General features: G+C 30.6%; 2 protein-coding genes across 2 annotated transcripts; both read right to left on the bottom strand.

Moving 5' to 3' along the window:
* Positions 1 to 4,324: 4,324 nt before the first annotated feature.
* Positions 4,325 to 11,237, bottom strand: TRIADDRAFT_54946 (uncharacterized protein; the record flags this gene model as incomplete). Its single annotated transcript, XM_002110647.1, has 10 exons — positions 4,325 to 4,599; positions 4,776 to 4,899; positions 5,083 to 5,347; positions 5,495 to 6,616; positions 6,755 to 7,080; positions 7,188 to 7,328; positions 7,859 to 8,187; positions 8,334 to 8,547; positions 10,807 to 10,979; positions 11,225 to 11,237. The coding sequence occupies 10 exons, from the start codon at positions 11,235 to 11,237 to the stop codon at positions 4,325 to 4,327; spliced, it is 2,982 nt and encodes a 993-aa protein (XP_002110683.1).
* A 3,879-nt stretch (positions 11,238 to 15,116) lies between these two features.
* Positions 15,117 to 21,607, bottom strand: TRIADDRAFT_54945 (uncharacterized protein; the record flags this gene model as incomplete). The annotated part of the gene is made up of 10 exons (XM_002110646.1): positions 15,117 to 15,400; positions 15,864 to 15,987; positions 16,222 to 16,504; positions 16,695 to 17,894; positions 17,977 to 18,308; positions 18,407 to 18,547; positions 18,864 to 19,669; positions 19,874 to 20,078; positions 21,159 to 21,331; positions 21,583 to 21,607. The coding sequence occupies 10 exons, from the start codon at positions 21,605 to 21,607 to the stop codon at positions 15,117 to 15,119; spliced, it is 3,573 nt and encodes a 1,190-aa protein (XP_002110682.1).
* Positions 21,608 to 21,655: the final 48 nt, after the last annotated feature.

Genomic DNA, 21,655 nt, shown 5'->3' with positions numbered 1-21,655 from the left:
CCTTACGAAATTGATTCTGGCAATTCTAGACCTAGCATTTGTGGCTTCCGCTAAATACTAGAATTGCAATTAAGACAACGTATATTTCGTAAATCATCTATGAAAATCTTATGAATTTCTCGTATTTGCCGTGTGAAACTGTTGATATTTTGCAATAAATTATGGAACTATTTAGCACTTGAAAGTATATCATGCCAAAATGGAATATCCGGTCTTTCTTTAGGATTGGTCGCTATGGAATTAAAGCAAGTAGTATATAAGTTTTCAGGAATCTTCGGGGTAAGTGTATTTGTTGTAAATAAATCGTCTGTTTTTGGACCCTGATCAGTATTAATATTCCTGTCAAACAAATCTGTTATCGATTTCCAATGCCAAATTTCCCAAAATAACATTGCGAAGCTGTAAATATCTGAAGCTTTCACATAGTTACGATCTAATATAGAATAAGAAGTACTGAGTTAAAAGTGTAAGACAAAGATATACTGCCAAATGTTATGTTCATTTCAAAAATTGGGATAGGATAATTAAGACAACTGCTAGCCTCATATCAACCTTTTAAACGTAGCGAAATTTTTCGAGTACAATAGTTAATAAATCTACTAATATTGTATTATTAGTAGCCTCAAACTCATTTGCCGTCCTGATAAGTTTTTAATTACTATAATATTCAACTAATGAAATGTGATGGAGGGTTCGATATCTTGGAGGATTGAGATTTAGTTGCCATTTACAATTAGTACACCAAAAGTTGTATAAAAAATATACTTTATTTTAAGTAGTAAAGTAAGTACAGTGAGGTAGTTACGGTAGACCAGCGTGCAAGCTGTCGTGAGTAACGTGTGAAGACTAACCAGGAAACTAACGATTTCTGAGGTGGAAAACGGCGGTATTTATAGTTTTAAAGATAGAGCACAAGCAGAGAATAGGATTGTAGAATTAGATACAACATATACCATAACAGGTTACAACATAGCTGACGATTGTAGCAAACAGCGAGGACTGTAATAACTAAATACTGTAAAGTAGCCTATATATGAATGTGAAGTAAGCGGACTGTAGATATGTCTAAATATAAGATAAATACAACATGTCTATATTTAAGAGTAAAATATAGTTACAGTATATTCTAATTACACTATAATTTACTTTGTATATGTGCACATAGTGAATCTGGCTACCTTATTCATGTTAGAATTTAATAATATCAGGTAAGATATTTTATTAAATGGTATCCTAAATTGTAAGATTACAATTTTAACCGATGCATTCAGTTATTATAATATTGGTGCTTTAATTGCGATAAAATTTGCTGTTAACTGTAATTAAAAAATACAGTAGATGTTCTGTTACTTTGCAAAAACAAAAATGAATATGAAACTATACATTTTGATCGGACCTTTGATTTTGATCTGGGTTTTGATTTAGGATTACTGTTCTGTTTTAGTGCTTTTCATAGGTTATGTTCTCTATACTGTTGAAAGACGTAATTTATATTTAAATAATGAATATTGTTAACTAGCGGAGCCAATAATCGCTCCATCGAGTAAGCTTACTAATGTATTCAGTTTTCTGTATATATTTTGCTCAGCGGAAATGGATTACGATAAGTTAAAGTGTTTTACAAATTAAATCGCTGCATAAAGCGATTATCCTGATGTCGAGTATTCTAATAGTTCATACTTGCACAGTATCATTTACTGCGTATTTCGTAATGAATCCCAAGAGCTACCTTCGATCGAAGTTTATAGGTTGTTTTAGCTTTTACATATCGTATACGATTGCCTGCATTGGGCAGATTCGTTCTACATTTATAATATACAGTTCGAATATAAATTGCTATTTTAACATGGCGATAGCATATCACTACGATTTAAAAGACTATTTTTAAAAATGGAAACTAAGGCTATTTGAAATACCTTATTAATTGTGAGTATGAATTGAGATTAAAATTTCGTTTCGAGAATCTGGAAATTGATTAAAGCTTTCATGATTTATTAAAAACAATTTATTGCTAGCATTTTTAGTAAAGCTAAATCAGAAGGTTTCTAAGATAGAGTACATTAGGCTTGATGAAGTACATTAATAAGTTATGATTAGCTTGCAGTAGATGGTCAGCACATTTCGTTTAATAACTAATTTCAATGTTAGCATAAGAATTTTTATGCTGATAATTTTAAAATGTCTTAGAATTATTATGCAAAAAACTTTAATATCCTGTAAAGCTTCGTTTATTTCCTGGATCACTTTATCTACCGAATTATTATATAAATACAGTAAAATGGCAGGTATAATATTTCGAAAGATTGCAAATTTGTTATAACAGTATGACATTACGAAGCATTAATATGAAAAATATCGGTAGTAGCTTTTATTGCAGTCAGTATTTGAAAGTATACCATTTGTAAGACTACAGCGAGGGTAGATAACACGACCTAGGCGTGAGATAAAATCCGATCATGAATATTCCAAGTAGTAGAAAATTAGAACTTTATTAGATCTAATATAAAGACTAGCTACATACAGCTCTATTCTAGCCGAATAGAACTACTGAAAGACTTCTAGAAAGAATAATTAGACAATCTAATGTCTCCTGCTTTTATGCTCTGCGTAGCCTTCGCAGATACAATTAGCATAGCAGCAATCTACAATAATTTACACATAGTCAAACTATTGTTAGCAACAACATTTTACTGCGGACCATCATGAATTCGATATGGAAACAATTACAGTATTTCCGTATATATTATTCTTAGCAGCCATAGTAGCGAGCTACCAAATACGTTTTAAGATAAATATAGAAAGTTGCGCTTCCGTACATCTTACTAAACATAGCTAAAAGTCTACATTCATAATACTAAGTTTCATTACAAGGTGGTAGCCATTATAAGAAAGAAAAGATAAAGTGTGCAAGTTTAACGTGTAGCTACTAGCTAACTAAGAAGATAGAAGGTCAAGAATTGTTATTCTAATGTAAAAAGCGCAATATTGTAGTTCTAACCGTAAGCTACTTTGGGGCAACACTACGGCTAAGTAGAAGAAATTTAGTTAAATTTATTAAAATGTAAATTGCTCATGCTGAACATTGTATAATTTGGATTATCTATGTTAGAGAGTATTTAAGTGCATTTTCAAGCATTGTTACGATATTTTCTTTAGACGATTCTAGACCTCGAGATTATTTCTACAATTAATTATCGAAATTATTATCAGGTCTACGTTTCAGTCTTATATTTTACAAACGTCCATGCAAATCTTACGAATTTCTTGCATTTACAGCAGTTGACGGTATCAAACTATCAAATTATTATTCTAAAGTATTCCAAATATAACTAGCAATTGAACTTATATGACCAGATAAATTGTACTGTAGATTCCCAGCATAACTAAATCTACAAATTCTACTTATCTACGGTATATAACATAAACCTAAAAATACTAAGACAAACTAATAATATTAAATTAGAATCCAGATCAATATATTTGGGTTTACACTGTATTCAATAACTAAATAACATTACTTCTACTGTACTCTGTAATCAAAGTTGGCTACAAGTTTTTTATCATAATTAAAGCATGAGTATTGTACTAACTAAATATGTCATATAAATTACAATCTAACATCGTGATTTTCTTATCAAAATTATGCTATAGAATATTCTGAAGTTCTAACCTGAATATAGAAGTCAGGTTTACAATATGTTACGATACTAAATTAAACCTAATCAAGTTATTTTTACAGCTACATGTCACGGTGCGAACTACCGTGAAGAAATAGATATCTAAATTTGGTTAATATAATATAGTGATATTATATTACAACTAGTTACTTACAATAGGAATTACTCTAATTATAAATGTGTTACAGTAAATTTATTGCTGTGCTGTAATGTGTGCTGAAATGATTCTGTGAATGGACATATTGTAGTCCGACTGTGAAAAACTAGTTAGTAGATGTTCTCACCCAAGTATTTTTATAAGATGACTTGTGAATGTTAGCTGCTGTAGAAGGGTATATAAACCCGTCAGATAGTTGAATAAAGCAGTTCTCAATTGTATAATTGTTTTAACGTAGAATCAAAGGCGTCTAAATTCTTGTTAGGTAGTTAAGGGATACTGAATTCCGGAAGACTATCGTAATTTAGAGATTTGTTTTACGTTATCCTTGTCACGAAACTGGTTTGTGACAAATATTTATTAAAATAAGAAAAGCTCGAAAGAGAATTCTAAAAATTAAGCCTTATTACATAAACTACTACTACGCATGTATCGCCATTGAATTACATTTATTCTTCTGTAAATCGCCCATACAATATGATACATAATATTAGTGTAACTTTGCAGCTTCATCTAGCTTTTCTTCCCAGAAATTTATAGTCGGTCTATCGTCAGGATTAGCAGACAGGGATTGGACACATATATTCAGCATATTTTCATGAAATTCAGGAATTAATGCACTTGCTGCAAATAAGTACTTCTTTTTTTCGTCATAATCAGTATAAATATTCCAGTTAAACAGATTAGCTATCAATTTCCAATACCATATCTCCCAGAATAACACCGCAAAGCTGTAGATATCTGAAGCTTCTTGAAAGCTGTGATCTAAAATAAAATTAATTAAATTTAGTGAAATGCCCGGAGGAGGAGAAATAGGTTGATTATTAGAGAATTATTAAATATATTCGGTTTATATAAGGAGTTAGAGCACTGCAGCTATTATTCTAATACTTCTAGGTCTATGATTAAGCTAATACGTTAATAAACATTCATGTAATTACTTTTTAAGACTTCTGGTCCTAAATAATGGATTATTGATTTCTCGAATTGAACATTCGGGTAGATTGTGCAATGCTTTATTGCATGGCACAGCTTTATTTTATAGTGATCTTTTCGTCGATAAATCTAACGTAAATAATTAATTAATTAATAATTTTGTTTTCATTAGAGAAATTTAATTATAACATATGTTTTGCTATAGAACTGATGACGGCTTTTTCTTTAAAATAATTTGCAAATCAAATATATTGAATAACTATGATACCCTATATTTAAAAAATTGTAATTATAATTTGCTATACAATTTACCAAAATATTTCCGGCTGTCAAATGTCCATGAATTAGGTCGTTCTCATGTAAATACTTAATTCCTTGTATAATTTGGATAACAAAGGAATAAATCTTATTCAATCGAGTAATAGCTGCATCATTTTCACCAATAATAGTTTGATTATATAGGATTAGCTCATATAAAGTTTCATGGCAATCTTCAAAAATGCCAATAGCCGTTATTTCTGGGGATGAAACATAGCAAATACCTAGAAATTTTGCGATATTCCTGGATTCTAGTGTGCTAATTATAATGAGAAATTTAAAGATATATCAAATGCAACATAGCAGTAGTTTGAACACCCGTCAATAAATGTATGGTAATGCACGTGAGGAAAATTAGATTTACTGTTCATAAAATTATTATGTTATAAAAATATTCATGAGTTACCTGATGATATAGCAGTCGTTAATAAAATCTTGCATATCATGCATTGACTCATTAACCGGAGCTTGAATAATTACGTTATTTACTGTATCATTTTCACACAGCTTCTTCCGATATAAGTTTACTTTTAAACCGACAGATAATGGAGCAGATTCTGTATGACATTCCTGCAGATCTTCAAATTTAATCGCTGATTCGCTTAAATGTTGTAAATAAAATTTATGCAATTTTCTCAATTGTTTCTTAGCTTCATCTTTAATTGGTAGATAAATTCTGTTAATTTCTTTATCCGATTTATCGGCCAAAATTTTCTTGATAAATTTAATTTTACGCTGTGAAGATTCTAATACGCTATTTTCCACATTATCTAGTAAGGCAGTTATTAAGGAATAAAATTTTTTAATAATTAATTTTTCCGCAAAATTATCTGAAGCAATATATTCAAGAATCATTAGTGTATACTGTTGCAATATTTCAGTTTTGTTTTCTTTAAACTTCTGAATCTCTAATCGATTTTGCGATTTCCCAAAATAATGTAGTGGAGAGCCTTTACTCGTGATCGTGTTAGGCCATATATCGCGTAATTTATATGATTGTGATATTATAGAATATTTAAATGTTTCGTCTAAGTAGAAATTGTCAACATGAGTACTAAATTCGACACCACTAGTTTCAATCAAGTTAAATTGTGATTGATCAGTAACATTATTAAGCCTAGTAATATATTCTTTTCGTAACAATTCTCTAACAACCCAAAGATCTTTTTGTATTTCTGTAGCAATGTATTTCAGATGACAATTTAATCGTTGCGTAACTTTGTTAACAACATTTTCTTGTAATTTCTTCGAATCATTTTCTTCTAATTCTTCGTCTAAAAGGTCATTTTTTGACCAATTGACTATAGAATCATTATTCAAACCTTGAACAAATTCCTGATATCTTTTCACACTATCATTAATTAATGCATTCTTTTTCTTTGCTAATTCCTTAGAAGACTCTTTAATAATGTTTTGTAACTGTTTTAGCATAAATTTAGCTTTTTTTCGATTGTCCTTTTTTAATTGTGCTTTCATAAGATAGCTTCTACACGTTTCCAGCACTCCTTCAACGGGAGCAACCATTGAGCTAAAAGTAAAGGCGAAAACATAATATTAAAGTGTTTAAATACAGCAATACTGTTGTAAATTCCAACATGTACCGATAAACAATTATACGGTATATCTTAGCACGTTTTCACTAATCTTAATTTTGCTTGTGACCTACCAATAAATTTTAAATAACTGTTGTTGACGGCTAAGTGGAACCATGACATTAAGCCTTTCAAATAGTTGTACAGCTTCTGGTGGAATTAGTACATCTTCATTACATGCTCTAGCCGTTAATAACTCTTTGGTAGAGAGGAAGATTACTTGAGACTCCTTTATTCCAGCCCAATACTTTCTTAGTTTTTTTAAGCTGTAAGCTTTTACCTCCTTTCTTTCAGTAGAATTTACAGAATCCCACTTATTGCATATGAATAGAGCCATAGAGGGATTAAAATAACCACTCTGTCTCAGTACGCCCGATATTTGTTGTAGTAATAGTTGAAGCTAAGTATAATTGTGTTGAAGAAAGCCGTGATCAGACATTAGTTAGACCATTAAACAAATCGCCTCCCTCAATGCAAAACGTATATATAGTACGACATGTACTTTACCCTTTCCTCCTGAATCCCTCCAGCATTAGCAGCATTAATGACAATAATGTAGGCAACAGCTTTAAAGATATAATTTTTCAAGGCTTTCGGATTCTCAATTTCTTCGCCAATTCCTGGACTGTCGACAATTTGTAAGCCACTCTAAAATATATTTATTTTGCAAAATGACGGATTTTTGAATTAAAGAGGTAATAATAGCATACTGCAATTCCCATGACTCTATAGCGTAAAGCAATTAATAATTCAATCTTTCATGCTTGCAATCATACAAGTATTTACGGGGAAAATTATTTACTAACTCGATGTAAGCATCGAGCACGTATAAGGAGAACCTTTGATGATTTGATTTAGATAGAAATCATAGAAGTTTAGAGATAGTATCGCGTGTTTTACTGCTCTATTATTATAAACTAGCTTAGATGAACGTTTTAAATATTGTACTAAAAGCAGATTTTTATCTTAAGTCTCAGTAGGTTTAACTTTATTATTATTTAGTAAACTTATACAGAATAAGATATACTCTGCCGCATTATAAGTCTCCATGCGAAATAATATTCTCTAAAGAATACAGAATTAGATCACTCGATGTCTTTGGACAAGTTATTAGCTAAATATTCCCACAATAATCATAATCCTATTTCACTTGAAAGTAAGAATTGTTTGTAGGTTACCTTTAAAAATTCTGATGGCCAATAAATCCTAACCAATATATTTGCCGCAATACCATCGATTTTTATTTCTTTGCTTTCGTTGGAGCCCTGTATAAGACCTGTTTCTGCTGTCAATGATTGAATTTCTCTTTTAGCAATATCTTTTTCATCCAGTGTCCAACTTCTAGTAAAGAGTTGACTATCATCATTAACGTTTATTATGCTAATTTTTGGCTCTTCTCCGTACATTATTTCGCATATTCTATTCGTACAACTTAGTGTATGATTCCGTAATAAATCAAAGCCAAGCAGATAGTTTAGCAATGAAGATTTTCCAGCGCTAGTTTCGCCTAAGAATTTATTTCAAGATCAGTTTATATTCTCATAAATATCTTATTAAACATTTTTCTTAGGTATTCTATATTTACTTAAGCATTTAAAGTTAGATTTTAAGGGCAAAAAATGATGGCATAGTAGCGACTATAGTTAGTAGTACCCGTAACAAGAATAGGATATTTAAAATCGTCTAATATTTTTGAATTGTCCTTTTGTTCATTTTTATCCGGGCATTCCATCTTAAGCCCATTTATTCCGCAAGGAAGTAACTTATCAAATTTCTTTTCCATATCGTTAATATCTGCTTGCAGAGCTGATAGCGCCTTACTTGCTTTATCATCATCATTTCTAATAACATTTAATTTCTTAATTTGCTGTAAAAAAATTAAACATAAATTAATCATAAATTTAGTTATTAAGAAGTTATTACAGAAAAGTAATAAAAACTTTACGTGAGAATTAAAATTGGGACATCAAATAGCAAGCTTTGATCGTGAATGAATATTAAATGTTATAATTATAATAATAAGCTAGATAAAAGATTAGTGATTACCATTCCATATAAATAAGTTAGACGATTTAGTTATATTAAGAACTAGCCCTAAATTTTCTTGTTGCATTAAATTATAGCTATTGTGAATTAATTGATTAGCATTACTAAATGTTAAGCTGTTGGTGATTGCTATTTTCTTCTAATTTATTTGATTGGTAAAAAATTCAATACTTTATTTCAAGAAAGCTTCGTAAAATACTAATAGTTTATCTATGCGTACATATCAACATGAAAATTCATAAAACGTTGTTTCATTAGAAGTAGAAGCATTGAAAACCACTTCTTCAGATTCCTTCAAATAATTAGCAACAATCGACAAATTAGTAATTATTGCTACATGATAAGTTCGATGCTTGATTGAGAACTAGGATATCAATTTCATGGCAATGCTAGCAATCCTAGAATGAATATCCATAGATTCTACTCATGAACGCTGTATATCGGTTTGATAATGCAGGTGTACCCGATTGAGTACGAATTTATATTCAATTGCATTGATAGCTATTTTTGATATAGTTATGTTTCTAAGAATAGTTATTACCGTGACTAGCTCATTACCCGCCACTAATATTAGGTGAATGCTAAATACCATATTAGAAATTATTGATTGCTAATATTAGCCAGTCAACTAATTATGGTACAAGGTTGATGTGACTTGAGTGCTGTAATTGTGAAGATGCTCAGAATCTTGTGATATTGAACATTAACAGAAGAGTAGCGATATTTTAAAGCAGATTCATTTATATTGCAAAACATAGTGATGATCTATTTATGGAAAAGCATCCTGTTCAATGATTCACGTCTGATTGTAAACAACTTTGTTGCCGTAATTTGACTAAAGGAAATGCATTTAACAACGACACAGATGAACCTAGATTAGACTTCCCTTTGTTTGAGCTCAGGACAATTTAGATTGGATTATTGTTCTAAACTAATTATTACTTCACTAATCTTAAATTTTGCCATAGAAGCCTTATTTTATAAAAACTATATGATCTAAGACGATTATTTTATGCGATACTTTTATCAAAGTTAGATCAATTCTTATTTCATAAAGTATCGTATATAATATAATCGATAGATTTTGACAAAGTTTAGCACTCATTTTGAAGAGATTGCTCAGCTAGTTAAGACTAGTTTTGAATGGTAGTATTATTAAAAACTAGTTACTTGTATTTTGTGCCAGAGGCTGTAATAGATAGGCAAGTTGGAATGTTACTTTTCTATTGATTGGCTATCATAAATATAATATCCATTAATGTTAAAGACAATAATATTATGTTATAACTAAATGTTAAAGATGACAATGTTTCGTGTTAACTAGTAATGAATTAAAATAAGCTAAATCTCTTTCCATTACAGAGTGAAATCACTTTATGCGATATTTTATGTGAGATCTTTAAACATCTCAATATTATTTGATATCATTAATACTGTTACGGTACAAACTACTGTGGAGAATCAAATAAGCAAACTTTACGACTTTAACATTTATATTAGGAGATTACAATTAATAGCTTAAAGTAGGAATCGCTGGAGTTATAACATTTTACACCAAATTTTTTTATTGTACTGTAATAAAATTCTTTTATAGTAATCGAATACAGTACAAGCTCTTGTAACAGAATTCTGACTAATAGTAGATAGCAGGTGTACTGAAATGACTCTGTGAATGGACATACTGAGGTCCAATTATATAGAATCAATCAGTAGATGTCAGTATCGATAATTATTATTGACAATTATTGTTGCAAAACGATTCATCAATGTTAGCTACTTCCGAGAGATATATAAGCTCAGTAAATAATTGAATAAAATCAGTTGGCTAGTTTTATAACCTAGAAGCAAAGGCATCTAAGTTCTTGTGAGTATTTAAGGGATACTGAATCTTAGAGACTTTAGAAATTGAGAGATTTATCTTGACGTAAACCTCATCAAAAAGTTGGTTAGTGACAACACATAAAAATGAAATAAAAATGGTATAAAGATGATATAGTATCTATAATTGATTTTTTGTGTCAGTAAAGGATCAATTAGCGTTAATAAACTTTTCGAAAAAATAATTGAAGCAAGTACTTACATCATGATATGTAACTTGTTTTTCGTTAGGCTGCAACTGACGTACGCATTGAGTAAGCTTATTCTTGAATTCTGAGATATCCGTTGCATTAATATCCAATCCTAGTGAATCGGCAATGTCGAATAGTACAGATAACTCTTTAGCGGCATCCAACTCCTCTAAAAGTGACTCAACTAAAGTTAAATTCGAATACGTTAGTTATTTCATTATTTAGAACAAAATTACTGGTGAACTAACATTTTTAATTTCATCAAACACAATATTATGGATGTGAAACCATACCTACGATATTATTTACATTAGTGCCATTACTAATTACACTATTCAAGAGTATTCTGGCCTAAAATCTAGTGCTGATCATATATTAACTTATTAAAAGTTTCATGAATATAATGAAGACCATTTGAAGATATTATACCTGAAATATCCATATTAGTAGTGAGTCTGTTGCACGGTATTGAATCGGCTTCGGTTAGATTATTTTAGCTTCTATGCCTCTGTAGGAAAAAAATTGAGCGCGCTCCACGTTACCGATGTGTACTGATACCTTACCGCCGAGGCAGATTTATATCTATACGTTTAAATTAATGCTGATTGTGCCGTTTCCTAATGATCTATATAGAACTTAAATCACTAGTAGCCGGAGCAGCTACACAAGTCTGTTTACCGTTTTTTTAATCATTAGATGAAATAAACAATAGGTCAACAATTCAAAGCGGTCTCAGCTTGGAGTATTCATGTATAGCTTAAAATAAAAGAATGACACTGTCATGTATTATTATGATTTAGTTGTGGATGATAAAATATATTGCTACTTCATGAACTAGACCATATAACTTTATACATTAAAAATTATATATCTACTTTGTCAATAAATCGCTATGTAAATCGATTATCCTTGTATAGTAATCTGGTATACAATATTCGCATAGTATGATTATATTTTCTAATACTATTAGCTTCCTTTGCTCGAATTTTTTCGGCTATTGTGGGCTTTATATCTAGCATTATTTCCTAACTGGGTAGATTTTACAGCAATAAATTTTGTTTATATTGTGTAGTATGAAAATGTGTAATACTATTTAGTATGGCGGCAGCATATCACGATGATTTAAAATTTATATTAATAGTACTATTCAGTAAAGGCATGGTACGTGCGACCGCTTTAAATTATTAATAATTATAAGTTGAAGTATTAAGCTTCTTTACACGAGATAAGAATAAATGAACTCAAAAAACAATACAATAACTGTACAATCCGATATTTTGTTTTCTATAATGTTACTATTACAGAGTAAATAGCCCGTTATCTTATTGAATAAATAAAATTATTACTTGACTCTTTTATCATATAATTGGACAAATTGTTTATAGAATTACTATTCTTATAATGAATATGGGTACCATGAATGTGACGTCTAATTCTATTGCATTAAAAGTTTTGTTAATACTTTCGTCACCTAAGGCTATTTTGAAAGGATCTCTTTATACACTGCCCGCAATCTCACTAATTAATCTTTAAGATAGTATCTTATATTAAAACTTAAAATACTACAGAATATGCCTTCGTTAACAGATAAACCTAATAAATTGAGATACGAATATTAAGCAATTTCTAATGCTAAAGATTCACTTTGCGATCCTCGTAACACCAGATATAGCATTGAATATCAGGTTGGTTATAAAGCAGCTTTAGCATCTAGGTACTGTAAGTATCTTGTAGTAGCAGAATAACTTACTGTATAATAATATTTATAAACGTAAATTTTATAAGTTTAAGTATATAGTTGTAAAGTAACTTAGTATTGTGATTGTAGAATATTAGCCATGTTTAGTATGATGTACGGTAGTGTCTTTTCTATATTTACCTTTCGATATATTTAGTAGCCCACAATTGTAGACGGTAAGGATAGACTCCGTGCTATAGCACAGATGACTATATACAGTAAGATGTTGAGCTACTAATAAGGTTAGAGGTAGAAATAGAATTGTAAATCATATATTTCTAGAAGTCTTTCAGTGATTGTATCCGGCTAGAATAGAGCTGTGTACAGCTAGTCCTTGTATTAGATCTAATAAAATTTTAATTTTTTACAGCTTTAGAAGTATAGCGATCGGATTTTATCACAATAGTTAATTAATTTTACCATTTAGACTTCAAATGTGATATGAAGTTATTAAGTTCTATTCATTATTACATATCATTAAAGACGTATAGAATAAACCTAAAAATTTAATTTCTGTTTTTTGTCACTTTTTAGTATCAAGGATTTGATTTAAATTTTGCCATAGAAAAATTTTCTTACTATATATTTTCCGAACTACGGCTAGAAACTAGGAATGGCATACTCGTATATTATAAATAAAAATGAAATCAGTGAAATAGCAAGCTTTAAAACGGCATAAAGGATCTGTATAAAGTATAATGTCCGTACCGGGGGATTAGAAACTATATAAGACTTTAAAGAACAATTAGACTCCTGTCGAAGAGGAGAGACAACTAACAATTATAAACCCTATTCGGCAATTTAAATTCCTTCAAACTGAATACGCTTTCAACCTTGATTTCATAATTCAATAAACTCAACAATGTAGCTGAGTAGTAATAACGAACTTATAAAATGTAGCATTTTAATTAGCGAAATGATATAAACATCCAACTATCATTCTAAAGTACTCCAAATTAAACTAGCGATCAAACACACATGATAAGATAAGTTATACCCTAGATTTCCGAAAACTACTAAATTAATACTAAGTATAGTTTAGTTTGAAACTATACATTTCTACAATATACACTTGTGATAAAGTGTCTTCTCAAAAATATAACAAGAACTATAGTTTCTTGTAAACTTCATTTTATTACATAAGGTTAGGTTCGTCTCACAACTACCAAGGACTACCTAAATTATTACAGCAATATTCACGATTTATGTTTAATTAGTTACTCAATGATTTTCCTTCAAGTACAATCATATCTTACCAATTAAGTTAGAAGTTCATATCTAAATTTACTATCGCGCTATTACTTCATAATTTTCAGAATCTTAATATAACATAAGCATCTCAATATAATTACTACAACACGTACTGAAAACATCTTCCACAATTAGACACTTAGGCAATCTTACAACCTAACGTACAATTTATCTATTTCCGTACTATTCTATAATCTTAGTCTTAAGTTTATCGGTGCTTCACTACAACACTAAAACAAAATAACAATCTTAAATTAGAACCCAGATCAAACGTTTGGGTTCATACTGTATGAAATTACAAAGTAACATTAACTTCTACTGTAATTAATGATCAAAACTTAGCACACATATATTTTATGAATTAAATTCATTTGCTTGAATTAAAAAATCACATTATCTGATTCTTAGCAAAAATTATTCTACAAATTCTTTTAAATTCTAACCCGAATAAAGCAGTCGGGTTTACAATATACTAAAATTTTAAGTAAAATCTTCTACTATTATCAACCTGTAGTGATTCACCCATATTTAATTATACGGATAGCTATATTTGATATAGTTAGGTTATTCTGAATAGATATTATCATGAAGCTAATATTAGATGATTGCTAACTACTATATTAGAAATTGTCGATGACTAAGACTAGCCAGTCGACTAGTTATGGTACAAGATTTATGTGGCTAGAAACACTGTAGTTGTTAAGATGCCCTTCAGAGAAAGGGGCTAGACGTTACTAGAAGTGTAGTGACATCTTAAGTAGAATGATTTAGATTGTAGAAGATAATGATGCACTATTTGAAAAGTATTTTGGTTGACTACTCATGTCTGATTGTAGATTAATCAAGTTGTCATAAATGGATTTTACGAAATGTTTCATAAGTACTGTAGAGATGACCTCACGACAGAAAAGAGACTTTACTTCACTTTGAGCTCGGAATACTTTAGATTTTAGACTAGATTCTTGCAGTAATTAATTATTGCTCTACTATTCCTAAAATTTTGTAATAAAGCCTTTTAGAAAATACCATTTGACTAAGATAATTACGATGGGATGCATTTATTACACTACCAAATAAGTTATATTTTTAAAGCAAGAATACTTATCGCGATACAAAAACTAAGCTAGAATAATTACAATATCAGAACTTGAAGGAAAATTCTAAAAATTAATCTTCATTACAAAGCTCTAGACCCTGTAGTGGTTGCTGCAGTCAAAGATTTAAATCGCAATTGGGACTAAATACATTTCTTACAATACACAATCGTCTATGTAAGACTCAAGTATTCCTTGTATTGACAATGCAAAGCTGATAGTATTTTTATAATATCATTTATCTGCAGTTAACTGTACTCTCTAGCATTTGAAACGTATCATACCAAGAAAAAATATCCGGTCTTTCTTTAGGATTAACAGCAAAGGAATCAAAGCAAATACTGTACAAATCTTTATGAAGCTTAGGAATAAGTGTGTTTGTTTCAAATAAATCCTTTACTTTTTCACCAGGATCAGTATTGATATTCCAGCTAAACAATTCTGGTATCGATTTCCAATGCCAAATTTCCCAGAATAATACTGCGAAGCTGTAAATATCTGAAGCTTGTAAACATTTACGATCTAACATATCGTTGAATGTGGAAGAACAAGTTAATAACGTGATACAAAAATAGACCTCTATAATTGTTCTGTTTATATCACTGTTATGTTCTTCAATAATAAGTTCACTCCGTGAGTAAGATTGATAACCACATTTTATTATTAGATAGATGATCGGTATTTATAGCAACACGAGGTTATACCTCGATACGATTACAGTTTATACTTCGCACTACAATTAGTAACTTATCAGTCCACCTTTTACAATGTTATTTATCACCTACTGTATTACAAGTACTATCATACAATCATCATATACGTACATATATAGTGTTTCCTTTTATTTATGCCTTTATGGTTAACATATCGTATTTAATCTATTACTAACTATATATGCAACAATCACAAACTGAGATAGAATAAGGAAGGTTGTAGCTATTGGTATTGATCTCAAACAAATGCATTCGATAATAAATGTATTTACCTTTCAAAACTTCAGGTGCCAAATAATGGAGTATGGACTTTTCAAAATCAATCTTTGGATCAATTACACAATTTTTCATGAGATGACATAGCTTTAATTTGAGTCGATCTGCTTGGAAGTAAACCTATTATCAAAATAAATAAAAAATTGCTGATATTTAGGACTTGCTGAAATTTATCAGTAATAATATCATGAAGGATTATTACTAGGTCGAACTTTAGAAAATTTTAATTCGATAAATTATTGAGTTGCCAGATTGACGTTTCTTATCTTAAAAGCAGCTTTTCAAGCTAGATTTTCGATATCTGAAGTACTGTAATCTAAATTTGAAATTATGCTGAATAGCCGTTCAATTTACCAAAATATTCCCAAGCGTCAAATGAGCATGAATCAGTTCGTTTTCATGTAAGAATTTGATCCCTTCTATGATTTGATAAACCATGGAAAAAATCTTCATTAATCGTATTACATCTGGATCATTTTGGCGAATAATATTCATATCAGCTTCGGCAATAAGGGTTTGGTCATATAGAATTAAGTCTTCGAGTGTAAAAAGAGAATTTTCGAAAATTCCAATAGCTGTTACGTTCGGAGAATGGCAAATACCTAGAAATTTTGCGATACTTGTCGATTCTAGAGATCTAGTCATAGAATTGATTACAGAGATTAAATATATCAAAAATGAAATAAATTAATTATTAAGAATGTATTATAGTAGTTGCTTTTCTTAATATTGCAAGAAATAAAGTGATTCTTTAGCTTTAATATGCGTGTAAAAAAAATTTTTTATCACTCTATCTCTTTTTACTATTGATGAAAACTGCGCCCTACCTAGCCATAATGGTGTTGCAATTATTAGTAAAGTCATGCATTTCACGCATAGACTTCTTTACCGGAACTTGGATAATGACCTTAATTTCTTTACCGCTTATATAGATACTTGCCCGATATAAATTGACCTTTAATCCTAAGGATATCGCAGTAGATTTTTCATCATATCCACGTAGATTATTGAATTTGACTGATGATACAGCTAGCTCCTTCGAATAGAAATCACGTAACTGGGAATGCAGTTTTTCTGCTACTTTTTCAATCGGTCGATATATTTTATTGATTTCTCTAGGCGTGCATTTATCCTCTAAAACAATTTTGGCGGCCTTAATTCTAGAATTTAATGATCTGGATATAGATATTTTAACATTTTCTATTACGGTATTGGTAAATGAATTGATTTTTTCAAAGATAAATTTTCTGGCAAACTCTTCCGAGCTAATATCCTCAAGATATTCCAATGTCTTCATTCTCATTTCTTCTGCCAATTTTTTTTTATATGTCTGAATCTCTTCTTGTTTATGTTTACGTCTGAATGATTTCGCAAGTTGATTAATTGAACTAGCTATGACTACTGGAGCCACCCATACTGGACTAGTAAGGATTACAACAGTTCTTTTCTTTGCATCGATGTCAGCCCATAAATCATAAAATCCATGTAATTCTGAAAAGTTTGAGTATCCTACTCTTTCATCCAAGTCAAAACTGCTCCTGTATCTGTGCTTAAAGGAATTAGTAGATTCAATTGAGTTAGGTACTACTAAATGAAAGATTTCATCTAGTTTAACATTGAATTCTTCTATTAGTGAATCGTTCTTGCTCCAAAGATCATTATGTATCGTTTCACCAATAGATTGCAGATGGGTATTTAATCGATTTCTAATTTTTTTAGCGGCATGTTCTTGTAGTATCCTTAGATTATCTTCTTCAAATTCTTTATCTGCGAGGTCCTTTTCAGACCATTTAGCAATAGATTTAAAATTCAGACACTTAAGTAAGTTTAGATATTTCGTTATTGCATCATCAATTAATTTATTTTTATCTGCTTCTAGTGTTTTAAATAAGTCATGTGTTTTTTGTAGTAGCTGATATTCCTTTGCTTGGTCTTCACAGATTTGTTTTCGATAATCTTCTGAATTTGCTTTCAGAAGATAGCACCAACATGTTTCCTGAACTTCTTCAACGAATTTTATCATACACCTGAAGATAAAAGTAAAATATCGCAAAGATACCGTATGAATTATTTCTTTAGCTAATACTTATTTGACTATGACATACTAACCTGTAAAATCTGAAAAGTTTCCGTTTACGACTAATAGGAATCAACTCAATAAGCTTATCAAATAATCGATGAGCTTCCGGTAATATTAAAGCATCGGGATTGTAAGCTCTAGCCTCCAACAATATTTTAGTTGATAAGAATATTACTTGAGATTCCACCATAGTAGGCCAGCAGCGTTTCAGTTTTCTTAAACTATCATTTTTCACTTCTTCTCTTTCCGAAAACGGTACGGTGTCCCATTTGTTACAAACAAATACAGCCATTGAAGACTCAAAACTCGAATAGCCATCCTTTCCCAGTACACCGGATATTTCTTGTAGTAAGTTTTGAAGCTAGGTCATGTAGCATCAAATGAAGTCGTAATCAAACATTGGATAAAACATCATGTAAATTACCTTTCTCTATATAGTTCTATTCAAATATACTTTACCCTTCCCTCCTGTATCCCTCCAGCATTACCAGAATCGATAACAATAACGTAGGCAACCGCCTTGTAAATGTACTTTTTCAAGACCTTTGGTATATTCTCTTTCTCGCCAATCCCTGGGCTGTCAACAATTTGCATGCCACCCTTAAACATAATCACTCAAGTAAGTAACTCTATTTTAAAACTGTTAGAGCGCGATACAATGAATTACTTGAGGTGCTAGTAAAACAACAGTACCGTAAAGAAAATATAGTATTAAATCGTTTGCACAATGATGTTATATTACTATTAAGTACAAGTAATTTAATTGTACACTGAACATATTAAGTAAATATTTGAGAAAAATAAAATGAATGATATTGCTTTCTTAGATAAGCTTCTATGTATTCAATAAAACAGTTGTTTACAAAATATGATTTGATACACGTAATTAGGATTTTTGACACCATCGCGTCCTTACCTTAAGGAATTTAGACGGCCAATGTATTCTAATTAGTATATTAGGCTTGCTTTTACTTTCTATCATTTCGTCATCCTCGTCAGAATGTTGCAAAGGATCTTCCGATATAAACGTCAAACTAGATGAGGATTCACTTAACATCATCTCATTACCCATATTAGATCGTTGGTAAAGGTCTTCATCAGAGATTACTGACTGATTGAATGGTAATTTTCTTGCCACCGCTTCAAAGTCCTCGTGCAGGGATCGATAAAGGTTTTCCTCCGATGTTACCGACTGATTTGATGAGTCTCTTCTTACTTTCTTTTCGTTGTCTGTGTTAGTGTTTTGGAAGCAGTTTTCTGGTGTTGATAACTGATCTTGAGAGTCTTTATGCGCTGTTATGTTATTTTCTTGCTTAGGGTGTCGGGAAAGACAATCTAGCATCGACGTATGGGTCAATGGGTCTTCACCTGGTCTTACTTCATGATTCTCACTAGAGTATTGGGAAACATCTTCATCCAATATCAATGGCTGATTGGATGGATCTTCACCTTCTTTCATTCCACTAGCCTTATTAAGGTGCCCAAAAAGACCTTCATCCGTGGTTAATGACCGAATTTCTTTTATGGCAGAATCTTTACTATCTAGCGGCCAACTATTAGTACTGATTTTATCACCACTGTCAGCATTGATTATGTCAATTTTTGGCATCTCACCATATCTGATTTCACATATTTTATTAGTACAACTTAGTGTATGAGTTGACAATAACTCTATACCAAGTAGATAATTCAGCAAAGAGGATTTTCCAGCACTAGTTTCACCTAAAATTGAATTATAGTTAATTACTATATTCATCAATTATCATTATCATTGCCACAGTTGAACTAAGAAAATGGAATTTCTCTATCATAATCAATAAAATTTGACAACAGCAATATCCCGCATCTAATTTCGATCTAGATAGGTATTTAATGATATAAACTACCAGTATGTAAAAATAACTATATAATTATCATTAACATTACCCGTAACTAGAACTGGATATTTAAAATCTTCTAGCGTGGAATGATTATCACTTCGCTTAAGATTTTTTTCATATTCTTCCCGTTGATGTATTAGAGACGATTCATTACTTATCTTTACCAGGCGTTCAACACTTTCATGAAGAATTTTTATTTTGCTTCTTGCCGTATTGTCATCAACACTGATACGACTTAATTTTTCAATTTCCTATAACAATTAAGTTGCGGATATAACTCTTGGTTATGCTTCAGTTTGTGTCAATATTTGTCGTGTTCAGCTCACGACAAGGAAATCTGGGTCTTTGAATCAGTATAAATATTAAGGCTACAATAGCCAAATGTGCCCCCAACGGGCTAAGAGTAAACTAGACTTAGGCTTTTAAATTAGTTTATTAAACCAAGGTGGTCTTGACATCCAAGACTACTCTAACTACACGCGTATACTACACGGTCAATCGTCAGCTAACTAGCTAATGAAAGTACACTATTCTGCATAGAGTCTACAAAAAGTAAGACTAGACTACTAATAAAATTAAAATTAACGAGTACCTAATAAATAAAGGTTATTAACAACTAATAAAATCTTAATTACTGAAACTAACGCTATAATTAATTTACGGAGTCTGTACTCCGTCACAATATTATAAATGAGCTGTCAGACATCGTCCATACTATACATGGTAGTAATCTTATATAAGGTACTAAAGATAATTATTTTAATACTAACCAATCGATCTCGTTAAATTCGTTTTAGCAGTATAAGTCATTTATACGCTACTTTGACTACTTTGTAATTATTATTTGGGATTTTTTATTATTCGATCGAAAAGTTAATAATTGTTAAAAGAAATTATAGACCAATTTCAGTTGAAAACTGGAGTGTTTTCAGATTATCCTATAACTAATACATTCTTAAATATAGATCTTTTATACTTTTCTTCAATATGCAGTTGATACTACTATATACTACGCCACGCTGTATTTATTAGATTGTACATTTAATGTGATGTATTACTATATATAGCATTAGTACATTTAGATTGCTGTTGTATGTTTGCGTTAATTCGATATTATCAAATTTAGTACGTTACAAACTTGCTATTACCACAGATTGCATAATAATAATCGTGATTGATTATTTATAGTATTATACAAATGTGATATTCTACACTTGTTAATTCTACATGTTAATTGAAGATTGCGCTGCGTGCACTGATGAATCTACTGCGTCCATAATTGTTAAAGTAAACTGCTGATAAATATCAGTTGAAACAATTGCGGCACTTACATCTTGATATGTATTTTGATTTTCATTAGGCAGCAGTTTGAGTGTGTTCTGTATAGCTTGTCTCCTCAATGGTTCGATTTTACTATCATCGATGTCCCAGTCGAATTCATCGGCGATATCGAAAATTTCGTCGACGTACTTGGCTGCTTCCAATTGATCTAAAAGTGATTTGACTAAGATATGATAAGATTAATTAGCATTCTTTCATTTTTTATGAAATAACTCTACAAAACAACACGGCATTTCAAGACCCTACATACGTACGAGTACGTGTACAGTATTCCTATACAGCAAGTTATTTCGATGTTATTGACGTTGAATCATTACATTGTATTATAATGTCATTTACTTGCCTAAGCTTACAAATTGTTATAATTAATCTCACGAAAGATTGCCAGAAATAATTGAGTAATTATGAGTATACCTTTTTCGCTATCGATGTTGGCCATAAATGTTGCTGCTGTTGATCAAATTTTGTGTAACTATTTTGGCTCTGG

This window comes from Trichoplax adhaerens, genomic scaffold (genome assembly GCF_000150275.1).
Source record: "Trichoplax adhaerens TRIADscaffold_3 genomic scaffold, whole genome shotgun sequence".
Classification (NCBI taxonomy): Eukaryota; Metazoa; Placozoa; class Uniplacotomia; order Trichoplacea; family Trichoplacidae; genus Trichoplax; species Trichoplax adhaerens.
This window is presented reverse-complemented; position numbering and strand designations above follow the sequence as displayed.